Consider the following 16,923-nt stretch of genomic DNA (forward strand, 5'->3'; position numbering starts at 1 on the left):
AACCAACTAGTTTAATGGACACTGGGCAATCTGAGAAAGATTTCCGAAGAGGACATTTCAAAGAGAGTTAATAAGAATTGCAGGAAGAATGCACAGAGTGATTGAGAAGATGGTCCGATGTGTGTAGGTCGTGATGGGAAAGGGGAAAGTGCAGAAGATGTGCGCATGAAATTGCTTAGTTCTGAATTGCTTTAAGGTTCTGAACATTTTAAACTCATATAACAAAAAATGTGACATCTGTTAGAATAATTATTGTATTGTGAATTAGTGATCATCTTATGCGTAAGGGTAAATTTTTCCCCCCTGGTTTAAGCCAAAATTCAAGAACTGATTTATGCTACATATCAAGGAAATTCAGGGTTAAGTATTAAACAAACACAGTAACAGGTTGTACACTGCACACCTCAGGGCAATTACTGGATGCCATGTATGCGCTCTTCTGTTCTGTGCAACTTGGCTCATCGCGTAGCACTTCTAATTACGAGTCACTGAGGCATGAAGATGTGGTATAAAATGAAAAAAAAAAAAAAAAAAAACAGACAGCAATAAGGACCAGGAACTTACCCCTTGTTTTATAAGTCCCTCAGCTTGTGAATATTCAGCAGCCAGGCACAGGGGCCAATGCTTCATGATCCGGACGGGGACAAGACAGGCTAATGGATTTTCCTCCCAAATACAATACAGAATAGCAGACTTTCATTCAGCATTTCCTTCCTTCATTTTCTGCAGCATTTCGCCCCCAGCAATAGTCCATAATCCCAGTGCTTTTCACAGGCAACACTTTTCCGTCAGCCAGGCCCCTACAATCAACCACTGCTCCCTTCACCGGTCCGCTGACCCCATGCCCATCCCACCAGTTCCCTCACATCAGTTTCGCTCACTGCTTCAGCTCTTCACTGGCTCCTCCTCATGCCAGGCCCCTCAGTGAGGGCTCTGCTGCTTCCTCGTGGTGTGATCTTTAAGATTCTCTTGCATTATCAAGGGCTGGAAGATGGGGCCTCCCACCAAGCCCTGCGTGTGTTAGAACAGCGGCCCTGTATGGGTTACCCCTCCCATCGTTCATGTTGTACCTGCATCCCCTGCAGACCAGTCAGTGGTGGGATCCCAGGTAGTATCGCCACAGCTGCTAAGAACCTGTGCTTAGACTTCAAATAGGAAGCATTTCCAGAGTATGAGATAGTTGTGTGGCAAGACATTCTGTTGTCCCTGCTCCTCTAAATTACTTCTTCATATCCATAATTAAGATAATTGCCATATTGCTAAACACTCATTTAGAGAGGGATGCAGCACACTTGGCTGTTGCTACTGCAGAGTTCTGATGCACAGCTTTATGTCTGAAATAAACATAACCAGAGGCTTGCCTAAATACCTCCACCTTCCCCGACTTACAATTCAATTTTCATTGAATGCCGTAAATTAGTACAAAATACACACAGGAACAGAAGTTCCAACCATAAAATTGACTGCTTTTGAGAGATTTCAAAGATCTCTGTTGTTCGCTAGGGCCATAGAAGAGAGATGCTCTCTCTGATGCAGTCTTCTCTTTGAGCAGCCTCCTAAACAGCAGCAAAGCAGCAGGAGAGTTTGCATTGTTAAAGGCCCTGTATCTGGTGGGTTTTGAACCTACTGTGCCCAGTGACTTACTAAAAAGACACACTACAGAAACGGTCAGTAGCTGCAATATTTATTCCAGTTGTGAAATTGTGCAACAGAACGGAAAATGCATTTGAGAAATCAAAGAACTGGATCAAATGTGACAGGGATAATTACCAAGACAGATGTCTTAGAGGAATGCACCTTCCCTTATAATGCCCATTGCAGCAGAACAATCCACTAGCAGCTATGCTGGCATTCCTGGGCTTTAAATATTGCTGACTTTCTCCAATAAAGATGTGTTGTGTATTTGCCTTCTGTTTTTTGCCTTCAAATAGGGCATGCAATCCCATTTGAAAGCTTTCCTCTCTAACCAGAAGAACTAGAAATATTTTTATTTTTCTCTTAGTGCAGGCTCTGATTCTGTTGCACTGTCTAGTTGTCAGCAGATGGGGAGTGAAATTAAATCAAATACCTAGAAATATATTGTAAATTGACAGCTCACATCCTGTGCATACCCGATTTTGAAAACATGATGTGTTACTCTTACAAACGGTCATTGATTTCTGTTTCTGGGAGATAGGTATGAAGCTTTAAAATAGAGTTCTGGAATCACATACTTAATTTTGTTTCATTTAGAAAGGAATTTATGAGAAATGGATAGAAGTGATTACACAAGAATGCAAGGGCTGAAAGAACAAAGAGGGAATGAAGTTGTTGAAGAAAAAGCTCAAGGAGTCTGGCTGATGTGCATTACCAGAGGGCAAGTTAAGCTTAGATGTTATATTACCCTGAGCTCAGACTTGTTTTCCTTATCACAAACCCTGGAGCAGAACTTGCCCTCACAAAAGCGCATCCCAGGATAGGGCTCTGCATACTAGAGCCTGTCCAAGTAGCTCGCTTGCTTGACCATGGCAGGATACGCCACTTTCTCACAAATGTAAAATTTGTACTCGCCACACCGTGCAGCATCTATGTTTGCACCTTGAAGCCACACACAGTCTAGGAAAGGACTTGAGCTGGCTCGTTGGATCTGAAACCTGTGAAAAAATAGCAGAGATATTCATCATCCCATGGAATGCATACAAGCTCTCTGATGGGGGCTTGCCTAGGTTGATAAGCACGTGAGTGATGGGTAACCCTTCTGCTGGCAAACAGGCTGGGGGACTGCAGGTTACTGAGCGGTGGTTAACAGTTGCTGCTTCTGGCTCATAACACATACACAGGGACATGGTCTGCTCCTATCTGTGCAGCGACTTACAGATCAGGGGAGAAAGCTGATCCGTCCTCCCACAGCCAGGGCCCCTCAGTTCCATTGCGAGACAGCCCAATCCAGAAAGAGTAAGAACTGTAAAACTGTGTGGATCGCATCACGAAGTCCTGTACAGAAATAAGTGCAAAGCCTGTGAATCACATCTCGGTGGCCCCATAATAGCCTATGATTTGGAAGAGAGGCAAACAAAAGCGAGCTGCTCACACCCGTGCATAACAGACTTTGGTTCGCAAGTGAATCTGGGCGGTGCCTCCTACTCATGGCAGTCAGTGCTGTTTTGGAGATAATGAAAATGAACCTGCTGAGAGCTTTCAGTAGCTCTCAGTAGTATTGAGATAACCAAAGTTAGCTGGGTAATGGGTATAGGATAATGACTTCCCTCCAACGCCCTGGTTGCATAAGTCCGGCAGGAAAAGGCCTTTGCATCATTTGCTATTAATGTACACAGGAAATTCAAAACACAGACAATAAAATCACAGAGTGCAAGACATCATCCCATTGCCATTAAGGGTCTGGGTAGAAATTCCTTCACAGCGAAGAGCTCTTCTAGCTGTGTTTTATCTGCTGCTTCATCTACAACATAGGAGTCAGAAAAAGATATGAATCTTCTTCTGGTCCTGTGGGAGAAGACGGCAGTGAGCAGGCCAGGCCAGCGAGCTTTCTAGTTGTGGACAGCAGGAAAATGAAGGCCAGGCTTCTGATTATTGCTAAATAGTTTGCTCCAGCAAGACAACAAAAAAGTTGCCAACCAGTACTAGCACGGTTGTATTTGCCCTGGGATGGGATGAGGATCTAGATGTAGACCCAAGCTGGTGTGTCTCAGTTAACCCCCCTAAGCCAGTAGAGACGCACCAGGGAGGGTGCAGCCACAGTACTAGTAGGGGGGCTCCAGTGGAGCATGGACAGCTTTTGCCACTTGGTCCAGCCCACGCGTGCCACAGGGTGCCATAGAACCAGTGGAAGAGTGGCTGCTCATGCCACAACAAAATGCAGAGCGTATAATGAGGGAGAGAGAAAAAAATAATCTTTACCAGCTCTTCCTTACTCTCTATCTTAAGAAGTCTGGACTCCAGAGCAGAGCATTGAGCCTTGCTTTCTTGCCAAGTTTTCCATTCTTTTGAAAAGTAATAGCAGTCCTCCCCATACTGTAGCCAGTTCTCAGGACAAGGAATACATTTATGTCCTAAAAAAAAACAAAAGAGCACCTGATGAGGTTTGTCAGTCTCCAGTGGTCTAGTGGAACCCTGCAGGATCACTAGAGCAGTGCACAGCCTCTCGATCACAGAGGAGCAACAATTCCTCCTGCATTCTGCACCTAAATTCATGTCTTCATTGGAGACTTAATAAACCCAGTTGTCAGAAGAACATAAAAACACTTCTAAATGAAAATCAGAAAACCTAATAATAAATGTGTTTTGAATCCGACCAGAAAACCTGAACGGTGGTAGTAAAACACAAATAGAGAAAATTTTGGAAGGTTCAGCAAGACATGGATCTAGGTGGAAGCAGTAAAAGCCTATACTTTCAGTCACATGAGTACGTCTCTATTCATGTGAACTTACTTTTAACTTCTTGTTAACATTAAGGCCAGCTCTTCCCTGCTATATGCTTTACAACACAATTTAACTTTCCCAATAGCATTTCATATTTGCAGTGCGCAGACATCAGACAGTGGTGGCCAGCCAAAGTGAAAGATAACAAGACCATGGCTGTTAAAGAAAACACCTTTCTGACAGCCACACTTTGACTCTTTTTGGCCACATTATTCTGTTAGCTGCCTGTAGGGACCCTGAGTAATACTGAATCCAGGAAGAACTCAAAAATGTTGGATTTTTCTTTCACTCTTGCACTATTGGAGAACTCCCCTTCCAGTTGGAAACTGAAATAATTGCAAGCAGCAAAAAAACCTGCCAGACAAAATATTTTGAAATCTCTGGGAACTGGGTCCCAACTATAGGGTGAATCATGTTCACTGCTCTACAGTTTGCAGGACCATTATGTGCTGTAACAAATGAGTGCCATCTGGGAATGCTAGGACTTGATGCTGGATGGCAATAGATAGCACAGCACAGTGCACTTGACTCTCACAAATAGTTTCTGGTTTGCACTAAATTCAAATGCAGACAATTTACATAGATAATAGCATTGCCACTCTCTCACAAGATGTTAACTTATTACAATTCTCTTCCCTCTGCTGTAGGATAATCTAACATACTCAGCTTACACATCATTAAAGTTTCACAACATAATTTTGCACAAGAAAAAAGACACCCTCAGCATATAGTGTGTAAACTGTTAAAGACAGTGATTATGATCCCACTTGGTAGAGAGCAGCAGTACTGACACTGCTGCATCCACTACTGCATAACAGAATGAAGCTGTATTGAGGAGTCAAAGCATTCCAGGCAATTAAAACCAGTAGGAATCTTCCATCAAATTTTTTTTCAGATGATTCACTGAAACTGACTGTGAAAGAAGGAATGGTAGATTTACCTATTAGAAACACTTCTTTTTTAAAAAAAGAAGTGCCATCATCATGGTATTTTCTGAATTAAAATGTTTAGTTTAGGGTATAATCCATACCCATTACAAAAATCTAATAATCATACTTCAGAAAGACTGTTACTTAAAAATGATCAAAATGGAAATGCAGCCTTTTGATTGACTTGGTTGAAATTTGTTTTTAAATGAAATAATTCCAGGCAATTTTAGAGATTTTTTATTATTCCTTCCAATATGCTTGATAGAAAAAAAATGAATCTGTGGCTACCATAATGCAATGGAACCACCATCTTCCCACCACTATGTACCTCTGGAGGTGGCAAGTTGCTTTACAGTCTCTGTCAAGTTCAAATTCTGAGCCTGGAGGTGTTCCAGCTGCTGGTTGAGGCTTTCCATAAGTGCCTTTTGCAGAGTGGAGTTTTCATCCCTTTCACGCACAAGGTGGTAGACCAGGATGACTTGAATCACAGGGAAACATGAAATTGTTCCATTAATATTAAAGCTAAAATGCTCAATGCAACCTGAATGAACTTACCAAAGACACGCGTACCTCCCCATGACTGAATATACTTGACCTACGTACAGTTTGTGCACACCTATGAGCAAGCCGTAAAGCATCCCAATTTCAAAGACTGGAGATCTCTTGAGTAGGTAAACTCTTCCAGCAAGGGACACTGTTTTGCATCATTAATCCCCTAGGCTAATCCTTTTCTTTAACTAATTTCCTAGACTTTTAATTGTTCATACTGAACTCTGAGCACCCCTTCCGTGACCATACTTACACCTGGCAGCCAAGACTCCTGCAGCTACCACTGAACTTAGGCAGAAGACCCCAAGCGCCACTGTAGCCAGTCGCCAACAGGAAGACGGACTGGGGGAATCTGAGATAGACAAAAAGAAGGAAAAGCAGCAAGAACAGGAACCTCTCTTCTTTGTATCTGCAGCTCCTGCGTTGCACAAGACAACACGACTGGTAGTCTGCCCAGTGAACTGCTGATTTTCAGACTGGTATGTGGTATTACATGATGAAAACTGTCCCATCATTTGGGACCTCCTTAGGAGACATGGGCTGGAAAGCAAGCAAGCTGTGAAGACTAGCTTAGCCAGGAGCTTTTAAGAGAAAACGGATTGGACAAATAAAGCTCAACAGCACAGGATTTCACACGTGGGGAAAGAATATCAAAGTATTTGTGCTTACAACATGGCTGAAATTTTCATATGCAGCCAGGTATTTTTACTTTGGGGTATTTTTACTTTTGAGTGCCTAACCTGCCAAATCAGGAATAAATTCACCTTTTGAGAAAATACCCTCAGGAACAGTCACCAGTGAAAGCCAGGTCCCTGTAAAATAATCTGAAATAAGGGCACACAGATGTGAACAAGACCACATACCTGCAGTTGCACAGAAACACAGTCTCACAATTGGAAATGCACACACCCGTTCTTGCAATGTGGGCAGATGCAAAGACCCATGTGAAATCACACAGAGCCCAAAAAAACACAGAGGAATGGATTGCTTCCAATTTAAGACTTCTGTGTTCTTTTATTAGACTCCAGTATGAAATTTCCAAGGGAATACTTATGTTGAAGTCACCAAGAGAAATAACTGGCATACCAACTTGTGGTATTTCTGCCTTTTATCCCCTGTGTTCCCTAACTCTAACCCTAACTCAACTCTAGTTGAGAAGAACTCTACTAGATTACTGGTAGTTCAGCTTCAGGCTCCAAGTATAAAACTCAAGGACCCCTCAAAAAGTGAGAATGAGATAATCACTGGCTAGCCAATAAGGGAAAGTTTCCTTCAGAAAGAGCTCTTTAATCTATTAGATTATTATCAAATTTATCAAATTCATCTCCAGACATTTAGCCAGGCTGAAAAAAAACCTCTCTTTGCTTTACTACTACCTTTCATACAGAGCAATTCTAAAGCACTAATGCATAGCATAAAGAATATAGATTTGGGACCAGCCACATTCTTCCCTTCCTCTTGAAGCTATGAAATATAATTTTTATGATTTTTAAGAACAAAAAGGTATCTGTCCATCTATTCCTTCCCTTGAGAGAAAACATATTTTTTCCCCAGCTTCCCTTTATTTGATTCAGTTAGTCATATTTAAATGAGTAAATCTGAAAGACTTTTGCAAGGTCCCTTAAGCAGATTACTTAACTAACTTCCAGGAGCTGACACTTAATGTCTAACTGGAACATGTTTATTTTTACTTAACTGCATCCCACAACCTTAATTATATCTCTCCTCTGAAACCTAAAGAGTTTTTCCATATTCTCCACCCTTACATTCTTTTTAATCTCCTGCCTTTTTAGTTTTCTCCCCCCAATTTCTTCAAAGATTTGAGTCCAAAGGGCTCCCAGAAGCTGCGATGCTCCTTGATAGGTGACATCCTCCTCTGAGTCTCACATAAAAAATGTTCTCCAAGGTGAGAGTTTGCCTTGGAGAGAACTGCCCCCAAAAACCAGCACTACCTTTCGCTCTGGCAGTATGGAGCTCCTGGTCCTGGGATTTTTCTAGTGTCGTGAACCTCAGGTCCGCGTATGTCACTTCTTCACTTGTCATTTTGGCAAGTTACAGGAGAATTCAACAATTTGGTTGCTCCCACAGAAGAAATAGGGATAAGGTTCTGCCTGGGATCAAACAAACAGTCAGTGTCATTGGGAGCGTTAACAGAGTGATTCATGCAGAAGTCAGAAGGGTTTTTTGGCTCATACTAAGGATTTCATGACAAAGCGATGCTTCAAGTTGTTTACATGCAGCAGAGTCCCAGAGTATTTAAATTTCCCTTGTGTGCAAAAATGCAATGGGACATGAATATCTCATAGTTCTCAGTTCCTGGAACAGATGCATAGAGTTACATGATTTGGGGGTACATCATTTCTGTAGAAAGAAAAGAAGGAAGAGGTGAGGTGAAGAGGAAATTACATTAATTTTGGATTAAATCTAAAGAATTCCTTGAAGTTTTTCAGCAGCAGGGGAGTTTGTTTCCTGGCTTTATTATATGGTGAGTAACATTCAGTAAATTCAGCCAGAAGAGCTCCTTGATCTCCCGAGGGGCACAGGAAGATTGGAGGTAAAATAAAGTGAGAAACATACTGATCCCCTTTGCTTATTGCCTGTAAGCACATCACACTTGTCCTGATGGGATAGCACATGGACTTGTTACAGACATTGCCCATTCCTAGGACTCAAAGAAATGAATCCAGGTTTCCCAGCTGACATTCCAGGTATGTCTGCACTGTAAAAGAGAATGAGATGAAGAAATCTGCTGAATTAATGAGGAGTCTGGGTAGAAAAATCATGTACCAGTATATGATCCTGTGCTCCCGGACTAGCTCTGGCCTGGAAGCAGTCTAGGCAAAGTCACATGTGATAATCCCTGCCTTTCGGCAAGAGTGATAATCAGAGCACAGTAGCATGCCATTGCACTAGGGCTGCTGCTGCATCCAAGCAGGATGGTTGTGCTGGAGCACCTGCACAACACTCTCTTGAACTTTGAGCACTAGGAATAAGATGGAGAAACAACTGGTCCTACGTTCCCTGATATTTCTAGGCCTGCTGGTGAAATGACAGGAATGAGACCTGAACTTTCAGTTTTATTTCATACGGCTCTACCGCACACAGCCCAAGAACTACTGGTCTCGCCAGCTGTTAACTTGGGAACAAGGATGAGCACCAGGCAGCACAGAATATACTTCCCCAGCTCCACGTCTCACCTGGGGTTTTGCCAACACCAGGCCGCTGGAGATCAAAGCTCCCTGGGTACAGGGCAGAAGGCATTCCCAGACTTTTATCTTAGAGTGGAAAAATGGAGTGCAATTACTTATACTCCAGCATCTGGGCAGACACACATAGACCAATACATGTTAATTTACAAGAGTGTCCTACCCTGTCTCCAATGAGCTGCTGCTTTTGAACCCTCTGTCACATTTTCTGTCAAGGGGAGGTAACAACCCTTACGTCCTCAGTGGAAAGAGCATGAAATGTGGGAGAGAAGTATTCTGCTTCTTTCTGCTCAGTTTATTCAACAATTATCTTGTTTTGTTTTACAAGCAACGGAGCCCTTTTGGATTATCATCATCGAGTATAAAATACATGAAAGCTTTGATAATGTCTTACTACACCTGCAAAAGTATCAGGGATCCCTGTGAGCCCTACATTTGTGTTCCCACAGTTCACATTTCTAGATGCTACAGGGAAGTATTGTGTATGATTAGTCAAGTTGGCTTGGGAGGAATACTCCTTTGAAGAGTAACAAGGAACAAGCAGCAATTTCTCAACTACTAGTACAAGCAGTACAGCAGCGTTTTTTTTCAGCTCTTTAAGCTTAACTCCCAGTTAAGACCATGCTACTGAGGAAATGAAAGTTAGAACAGGTTTGACACACATCCCTGGATACAGCCAGAACAGGGAAGCCAGGAAGACAGAAGTATTTTCTGTCCATACCACAGTCTGCTTTGGCACCCAAGGAAGGACATGTTCAAATCATGTAGCTTACTATGGAATGGACCCTTAGAGTTTAAACAATCACAAAGAATGGTGAAAAGTCAATGATGAGATATCTTTGTTTGTTTTGGCAGTTCTGCAAGAATCTGACCACATTTTTAAAACCTTTTGAAAGGTGGCAAGGAGGAAATATGAAAGAGAAAAGTCACTTCAAGGTAACATAAAACAAAGAAAAATAAAATACTGAGATAACTGAGGCAAAGTACCAGGGGAATGTGGAGAAATTTAAATCATTGTTGGGTGACAGGCTAGCAGAGCCATTGCTGGTTTACTGGAAGCACAGTATTAATTGCGATGCCATAGAAATAGAAAAAGAATGATCAATAAGTTTCAGCAAGAACGACTTATGATATGCTTTTGGAGGGGTCACAGCTTCATGTCACACTGCTGCTTTTTTCTTTAAAGACATTTTTTATCACTTTATCTGATATTTCTCCAGTTTGATCCTTCTAGAATTTGCAATTATCATGAGACTGAATTTCAGTTAAAAATCATGTGATAATCTATTGAATTATCACACCGATAATAAAAAGCCCCTGAAAAACATGGGTAATTTGCACTTCTTTTCCACATTGAATCCCACCAGTTTTAAGCTGTACATATGAGAAAGGCTATTTTACAGTTCTGCTGGGTCTTTTCTTCTAAAACTCCTATAATGCATAAAAGAATTTAAAGAGAAAGAGGCAAAAAGAATATTGGGCAATTCCCATGTAAATAGAAAGCCAATAGCTCATGTTTCCATGTTTCTTATTTGTCGACCAGGCCACAGAAAGCTTCTTCTAGTATCAGACTAGTTTAGACAGACAGAGAGACAGACAGACAGACAGACAGATAGATAAATAGATAGATAGATAGATAGATAGATAGATAGATAGATAGATAGATAGATAGATAGATAAAGAAGTGCATGCTCATACTCCATGTTTACACCGCAACACTACTTTTACAATTATAGAATGGTAAATGGTTTTTAGCCTGCCTTGGGAGAATACATTATGTTCATGAATCCATTGGTTCTGCTCTGCAACTCCAATATGCATCACCAAGGCTAATGATTCACCAGTTTAATGTGAATGCATTGTGACTGCAACATGGGGCAACAAGTTTCTCTCGCTGCTTTCTTGCCCTTAACATATATTTATGCACCAGTCCCAGGAGGTTCCCAAACACAAATAGTAACACATTGCTGCATAGCATTTTTTTCTCTCTCAACTATTCAAAAGAGAAAGAGAAGGTGAACACAATTATATGCATGTAATAACACTCTGAATAGCCACAAGCACTAACAGAAATCTAAAGCAGTTCTACGACAGAGAGAAAATGAATGGGTCATTGGATGGAACCTACTAATATAACCAGCCGCAGGACAAATAGTATCCAGGACAGGAGAATTAACATGTATTCCCTGTGATGCAAAGTATTCAGGGGAACTCGGCTGGCCATGCAGGAACTTCAGGAGTGGGACCTGTGAGCGAGCAGACTGTCGATTGCAGGACTGACACAGCAGTCTACCAGGTAAGAGGGACGGTGGCAGAGCCTTAAAATGGGAGATGGAAGAGGTATTGCATATGCATATATATACATATATGTATATGCATGCATATATACACATAGATGTGTATCTATGTGTTGCATTCATATACATATACACATATAGATATAACTATATATATAATGCTGTACAGAGTTATTCTATTGCAAACTCTTTCACTTCAGCAGGAACATCTCACTTGTAACATATACTCTGGATGTTGATCATATGGCTAAAGTAAATAGATTGGATCCACAGAAGTAGGAAAATGTGAGTGCGGGAACAGAAAAGGGTACTGGAGGAGGGAGAGGAATCTGAACTCCATTTAAACAGGTCAATAACATGACCTTCAACCCACCCCCCCTCAGGGTAGGGGCGGGGAGAGGAATAACTGGGAATCAACAAACTCAGAGACCCTTGCTGCTCACAGAAGGGAACGGCCAGGTATGCAGAGATCTCATGATGCCCTTCACTGAACTAGTTCAACATCTAAAGTAAGAACTTGTAGCCACCGCTTTTCTCCTGATCTGACTGGAAGGCTTTAGAGATCCCTTCAAAAGAGGGAGAGAAGCAGGCCAAGAGTATAACAAAAGGAGACAGGCAGAAACAACCAGGAATTGCCTGTGACAAAGAGGGAAAGAGAGAAAGCAAAAATTTAAAGGGCAGAGCAGAAGGATATACCCAGAGGAGGACAGAAAGAGGCAGAGCTGGAAGAAGAGACTGGATTCAACGCACAACAAGGAATCTGCACCTTCTCCTGGTCAGTGGACTAGTGAGGATGAACTGAAACTAGAAAGGACAAGAAGACATCGAGCAGCTTGAGACACCAAGAGGCCACAGAACCACCCTACGGGGATGCATAGTCCAGTCATGATCTGCTTTGTTTTAGGATGTTTCTTATGGGTAAGTCACATCTCAGGTTCCTTGTTATGGGGTCTCTGCTCAGTCAGGGAGTTACCTTGGAAAGATGAAGGGGCATTAGCAATTGACAGTCACAATAATTGCCCTGATATTAGAAAGACCTGGACATATAAAAAGCAGACAAGCAGAAAAGAAGAATATTTGCTGCTATTCCTTGGATGGTAACACAGAGGACAGGGTACCCAAGGAAAAGGAATGAGAAGGCTAGGAGTGCTGAAGGGACCAAGCAGAATTCAAGTCAGTTTAGGTATAATATGAAGCAGGACATTTAAAGGGTGTTAATATTTGAGCATGGACAAGGATCTACATCTGTAACATAACACAGCTTGCGGTGGGGAAAGGGAAACCTGTGGTGAGGGTGAAGGTAAGTCAGGGTCTGTGCTGGGAACAGGATTTTAATGACCATGTGAAGTTAAGATGTGAAACAATCACAGTAACTTCAAATCTACAGCAGAATATATGGTGGAAACAACAGAAGATAGATAACAGTAAGTATTTACGGTAGGAGATTCAGACAGGTAGTAGTCCAGGTGACCAGAGATAAAAGTTGCATATGACAAAGACTTAATTCACTCCAGCTGTGTCTTGTTTGATTTTCTCCTTCTAGTTCTCCCAAGTGAGAGGTGAGGAAGGCTGTCTCAACACTGAACTGTAAGAATTTGTTGATCGGGCACTCTTTTAAGAAGACAATGAAGGACAAAGGCAGTACTAGGCATCAGTGTTATGACATGATGGCTGACATTTTCCAGAAAAGCTTCCTTTAATTGCAACTATTGAAAACTCAGATAAAATTTCCATTGCTTTGAATGTGAAGTGTATTTTTTACTATGTATCCAACATACTGATCATGTGGTACTATTTCTGCTACCTGTTTGGATAACTGTAATGGTTAAGAGCTTTCTGGTGTAATTTTGATTGACTGAGATTATAAATTTGGAATTGACCTTTCCTTGAAAATTTATTTGAAATATAGTGCTTTGGTGAATATTCCTCTTTTTGATGTCATTTGTAAGAATAACAGAAATCAAGGCAAAGCAAATATGTAAAATTGCCTAGGAGGAGTCTTTTTTGACTTAAAAAATAGTGTTTAAAAATGCACAGACAGGTCTACTAACTAAAACTAAAGGAACATACAACACATCATCCAAAATGTTCCCATAGAGCCAGAAAGAAATCAAATAGAAAGTCAGAAAAAAAACAAAGCAAAAGATAAGAGAGTTTGGCAGACTAAATTGTGAAAAAAATATATAAAAGAAGGGAAGTTCAGAAATTATGACATAATGCAGATCCATAAGGTTTGCAAACAGAATTGGGCAGGCACAAATATCAGGGGAACAATAAAGAGAGAAAGCCAAAGAGAAGGCAAACTCACCTGACAGAGATATTGATGAGGTTGGACAAGTATCTCCTCCATGAAGCACAGCGAGTTACTCTTCACTGTGCCATTTAGAAGCTGGAGTGTAATTAGGGAGTGTGAGGGGAGCCGGAAGAGGATGCAGTAGGGATCTTCCCATTTATTTGGCATTCTGTGGCTAACTGTATGTTGTACGCTCTTCTCCTCAGCTGTTCAGGTACGGAGTGGGACCGTTTGTGGTACATCTGGTAAGATGGCATATGGTTACTTTAAATATCTGCATCACTGGACAATTCCAGCAGCAAAGAGGGGGATTAACTGTGACCTGCTCAAGTGTGATGCCGCCCCCCACTTTCCCTTGGGACACTAATGCTCTACAGTAGCAAGGCAACCCCTTAGCTATCGCATGTCTTTAACAAATGTTGATTTGCCAGCCTCCTTTTTTTATTCCATCTATTAATTTAGTCAGGTGGACAATATTAATAAAGCGTTCATAGCACAATATGCCTTTTAAAAGGCACAATTTTAAAGTAATTTCAGTCTGAATCCTTAGTAGTTCTCAACGGGATGAGATTAAAAAGGATGGTAGTTGTTTGACATCTACAAGGCTGCATTAATAAGAGTATAGCCAGTAAATTGAGAGATATGATGTTTCCTCTCTGCTTGTCACTCATGAGGACACGTCTGGAATACGTAGTCCAGTCTTTGTCCAGTCGTGGTCCCTCAGTACAAGAGAGATGTTGACAAACTGGAGCAAGTCCACTGGAGAGACAATAAAATGGTCAGGGGTCCAGAGGACGTGATGTATGAGGAGAGGCTGAAAGGACCATGTTTGTTCAGCCTGGAGGAGGCTAAGGGTGCAACCTAACTGCAGTTTTCCACTACCTAAATTGGATCTAGAGAGAAGATAGAGCCAGAGTTTTCTCAGAGGTGCCCAGCAAAAGGACCTGAGGCAACTAGCCAAGCTGCATCCAGGGGAATTCTGATTAGACAGAAGGGAAAAATGCTTCCCCCAAGGGTGGTGCAGCACCGGAATGGGTGCCTGGAGGGGACGTGGAATATCCATCCCTGGAGACTGTCCAAAATCTGCTGGACAAGGGTCTAAATGATCATATCTAGCTTTGAGGTTAGCTCTACTTCAAGCAGGGAGAGACCTTAAAAGGTCCCCTGCAAAATAAGTCTTTCTGTCTTAATTCTGTGTCCTCTCTATTTCCAGGCTGGTGGTGGCGATCGGTGGGCTGTTGCTCCTGTGTGGCCTGGTTTCCGTCTGTGTGAGATGCTGTTTTCATTGCCGTCAGACAGGGGAGGAATCGGGTCCTCAACCCTATGAGGTCACCGTCATTGCTTTTGATCATGACAGCACCCTTCAGAGCACCATTACCTGTGAGTTGGCTTTGACAGAGGCTGGGGACCTCAGCACGGCCCGACGTGAGGGGCTGCACTCTAAAAAGCCCAGATTGCGGCACCCCAAGGTGGCAGAGGGAAGTTCATGGCAGGATGTGGGGAAATCAGGATCTGTACACAGTACAAATTAAGGTGCTCACCAGGCTTCGTGTAGCAAATGCAGCCAGATGGTGAATCAGCTTTGAGACATGTCTGGGTGGAATGAGGGCAGCTACAGGCCTCATTGGCATTTAAGGAAGGAGTAATTGTGGGATGTTGCTGATGGGGTTTAACACACCTCCCTTTGAGGGAAGGATGAAGGGGCAGGAAAACATTCAGGCTGTGGGGAGAGAAAAGCCTGTGCGCTACAGATATACTTGTCCTCCTCTAATCGCGTGGTGTTTTCAGGATGAGGCAAACTGCTTTTGTCTTCTCCCTTTCAGCTCTCCATTCTGTGTTCGGGCCTGCTGCCAGGAGGATATTAGCGGTGGCACACTCCCATAATGCTGCGCAGGGAACGCCACCCCTCTCAGCATCAGACACTCCTCCAGTCTACGAAGAAGCTCTGCACATGAGCAGATTCACAGTTGCCAAGACGGGGCAGAAAGTGCCAGACCTGGATCCAGTGCCGGAGGAAAAAGTGCAGGCATCTGCTGAGGGCAAGGATGCCCAGCCAGCCCTCCCAGGACACTAGTGCCTGTTTTTACTGAATGGCAAATAATACAGAATAGTTATATGCAGAGACTAATTCTTCTTAACAGGGTTAGGAATATCAGATTAACCTCCTCAGTCTACTGAGAAAGGGAAGAAAAAGACTAAAATAGTTTTAGATCCAGCATATTTTGATGGCTCCTTTTCACTCCTCCTTCAGAAAATCAACAGTTGGCTGTCCCCATGTCCATTTATGACACTCACACACACATCACTAGTATCACCCTTTGCACAAACAAGCAGGCAGCAGAATCAAGGTGCTGAGTCACTTTGCAGGCTAGTGACCTGCAGGGAGACTGCAGATGCTGTCTCATTCTTGCCTCCAGCCTAAGTTTCCTGGGTACGGCAGAGAAGTCTTCACAACGAGAAAAAGAATGACATGTGAGAAGGTCTTAATACCTAATAATAACAACAAACCAAAGTTCTGGAAAGTGCCAACCATTTATAGTAATTTAAAAAAAAATAATTAAAAAAAGGAGGTGTGTAGGAACACAATCTTCGTGTAAACAAAAGATAGCATACATTTGGTAGTGTGTGCAGTATAGTGTCCTAAGTGCCCTACAGGATATACAGAATGAATACAGACTGGTTATGAATATGATATATAGGAATTCTGAAACAGGAGTCACTAGCTTTTATATTTGAATTAAAAAAATACATGTGCAATAACGTATCAAACAAGGAGAGGAGCAGGAACACTACCCCTGAAGTAAAGTTCAATCGTATTTTAGTTGCATTCATATTCTATCAATTATTAATTATTCCTAATGTTGCTGTCTTAAATAAGACCATTTAAAATATTTAAGCCATTTCTTAAATAGAAATAATTTGTGAGTCTTACCTGATTGATACAAATATGTTGAATCATTCAGAAATATTAATCAAAGCGTTTGGATGAACACAGCTATGGACCAACTGTAAAATGTTTTCTTGGACTAGGTACTCATGAGAAGGTAACTGTTGAAGAACATCCGTAATGTCTCTACCCCAGGTTCAGCAACTGAAAACATTAAAGCAGAAGGACATCCAATATCAGATCATAAGCACCCATGAATGAATTGCATGCATATGTTAATGTTGATATGAATGCACAGGTCACAGATACCACATCTTTTGAAGTGCCTGGATGGCCCTTCCTA

The 16,923-nt window shown here is 42.0% G+C and overlaps 2 protein-coding genes across 5 annotated transcripts; one reads left to right on the forward strand and one right to left on the reverse strand.

Annotated features, from left to right (window-relative positions):
* Positions 1–1,663: 1,663 nt before the first annotated feature.
* LOC141737798 (oxidized low-density lipoprotein receptor 1-like) lies at positions 1,664–13,763 on the reverse strand. 4 transcript variants are annotated; one of them, XM_074572769.1, is made up of 8 exons: positions 13,709–13,763; positions 7,850–8,008; positions 6,662–6,721; positions 6,151–6,249; positions 5,677–5,826; positions 3,898–4,049; positions 2,855–2,973; positions 1,664–2,633 (listed from the first exon to the last, which is right to left on the reverse strand). In XM_074572769.1, exons 2-8 carry the CDS (start codon positions 7,938–7,940, stop codon positions 2,471–2,473), a joined length of 834 nt encoding a protein of 277 aa, XP_074428870.1. In that variant the 5' UTR covers positions 7,941–8,008; positions 13,709–13,763; the 3' UTR covers positions 1,664–2,470. The 4 variants fall into 4 exon arrangements, with proteins under 4 accessions (XP_074428870.1, XP_074428869.1, XP_074428871.1 ...); XM_074572768.1 differs by lacking the exon at positions 13,709–13,763 and having other exon boundaries at positions 7,850–8,034; XM_074572770.1 differs by lacking the exons at positions 6,662–6,721; positions 13,709–13,763 and having other exon boundaries at positions 7,850–8,061.
* TMEM52B (transmembrane protein 52B) lies at positions 12,271–15,767 on the forward strand. Its single transcript, XM_074572773.1, has 5 exons — positions 12,271–12,318; positions 12,944–12,987; positions 13,900–13,938; positions 14,907–15,073; positions 15,517–15,767. Exons 1-5 carry the CDS (start codon positions 12,271–12,273, stop codon positions 15,765–15,767), a joined length of 549 nt encoding a protein of 182 aa, XP_074428874.1.
* The last annotated feature ends 1,156 nt before the right edge of the window (positions 15,768–16,923 follow it).

The sequence above is a fragment of the Larus michahellis genome, chromosome 1, assembly GCF_964199755.1.
Source record: "Larus michahellis chromosome 1, bLarMic1.1, whole genome shotgun sequence".
Classification (NCBI taxonomy): Eukaryota; Metazoa; Chordata; class Aves; order Charadriiformes; family Laridae; genus Larus; species Larus michahellis.

Excerpts from the sequence above, each read along its gene's own strand:
- TMEM52B (XM_074572773.1), top strand. The coding sequence starts at position 12,271 with ATGCATAGTCCAGTCATGATCTGCTTTGTTTTAGGATGTTTCTTATGG. Across the intron at positions 12,319-12,943 it reads TTTTAGGATGTTTCTTATGG|TTCTCCCAAGTGAGAGGTGA; the intron begins GTAAGTCACATC and ends TTCTCCTTCTAG. Across the intron at positions 12,988-13,899 it reads GGCTGTCTCAACACTGAACT|CTGTTCAGGTACGGAGTGGG; the intron begins GTAAGAATTTGT and ends TCTTCTCCTCAG.
- LOC141737798 (XM_074572769.1), bottom strand. The coding sequence starts at position 7,940 with ATGACAAGTGAAGAAGTGACATACGCGGACCTGAGGTTCACGACACTA. Across the intron at positions 4,050-5,676 it reads GCAACTTGCCACCTCCAGAG|GACATAAATGTATTCCTTGT; the intron begins GTACATAGTGGT and ends GTTTTTTTTTAG. Across the intron at positions 2,634-2,854 it reads TCAGCTTTCTCCCCTGATCT|GTTTCAGATCCAACGAGCCA; the intron begins GTAAGTCGCTGC and ends ATTTTTTCACAG.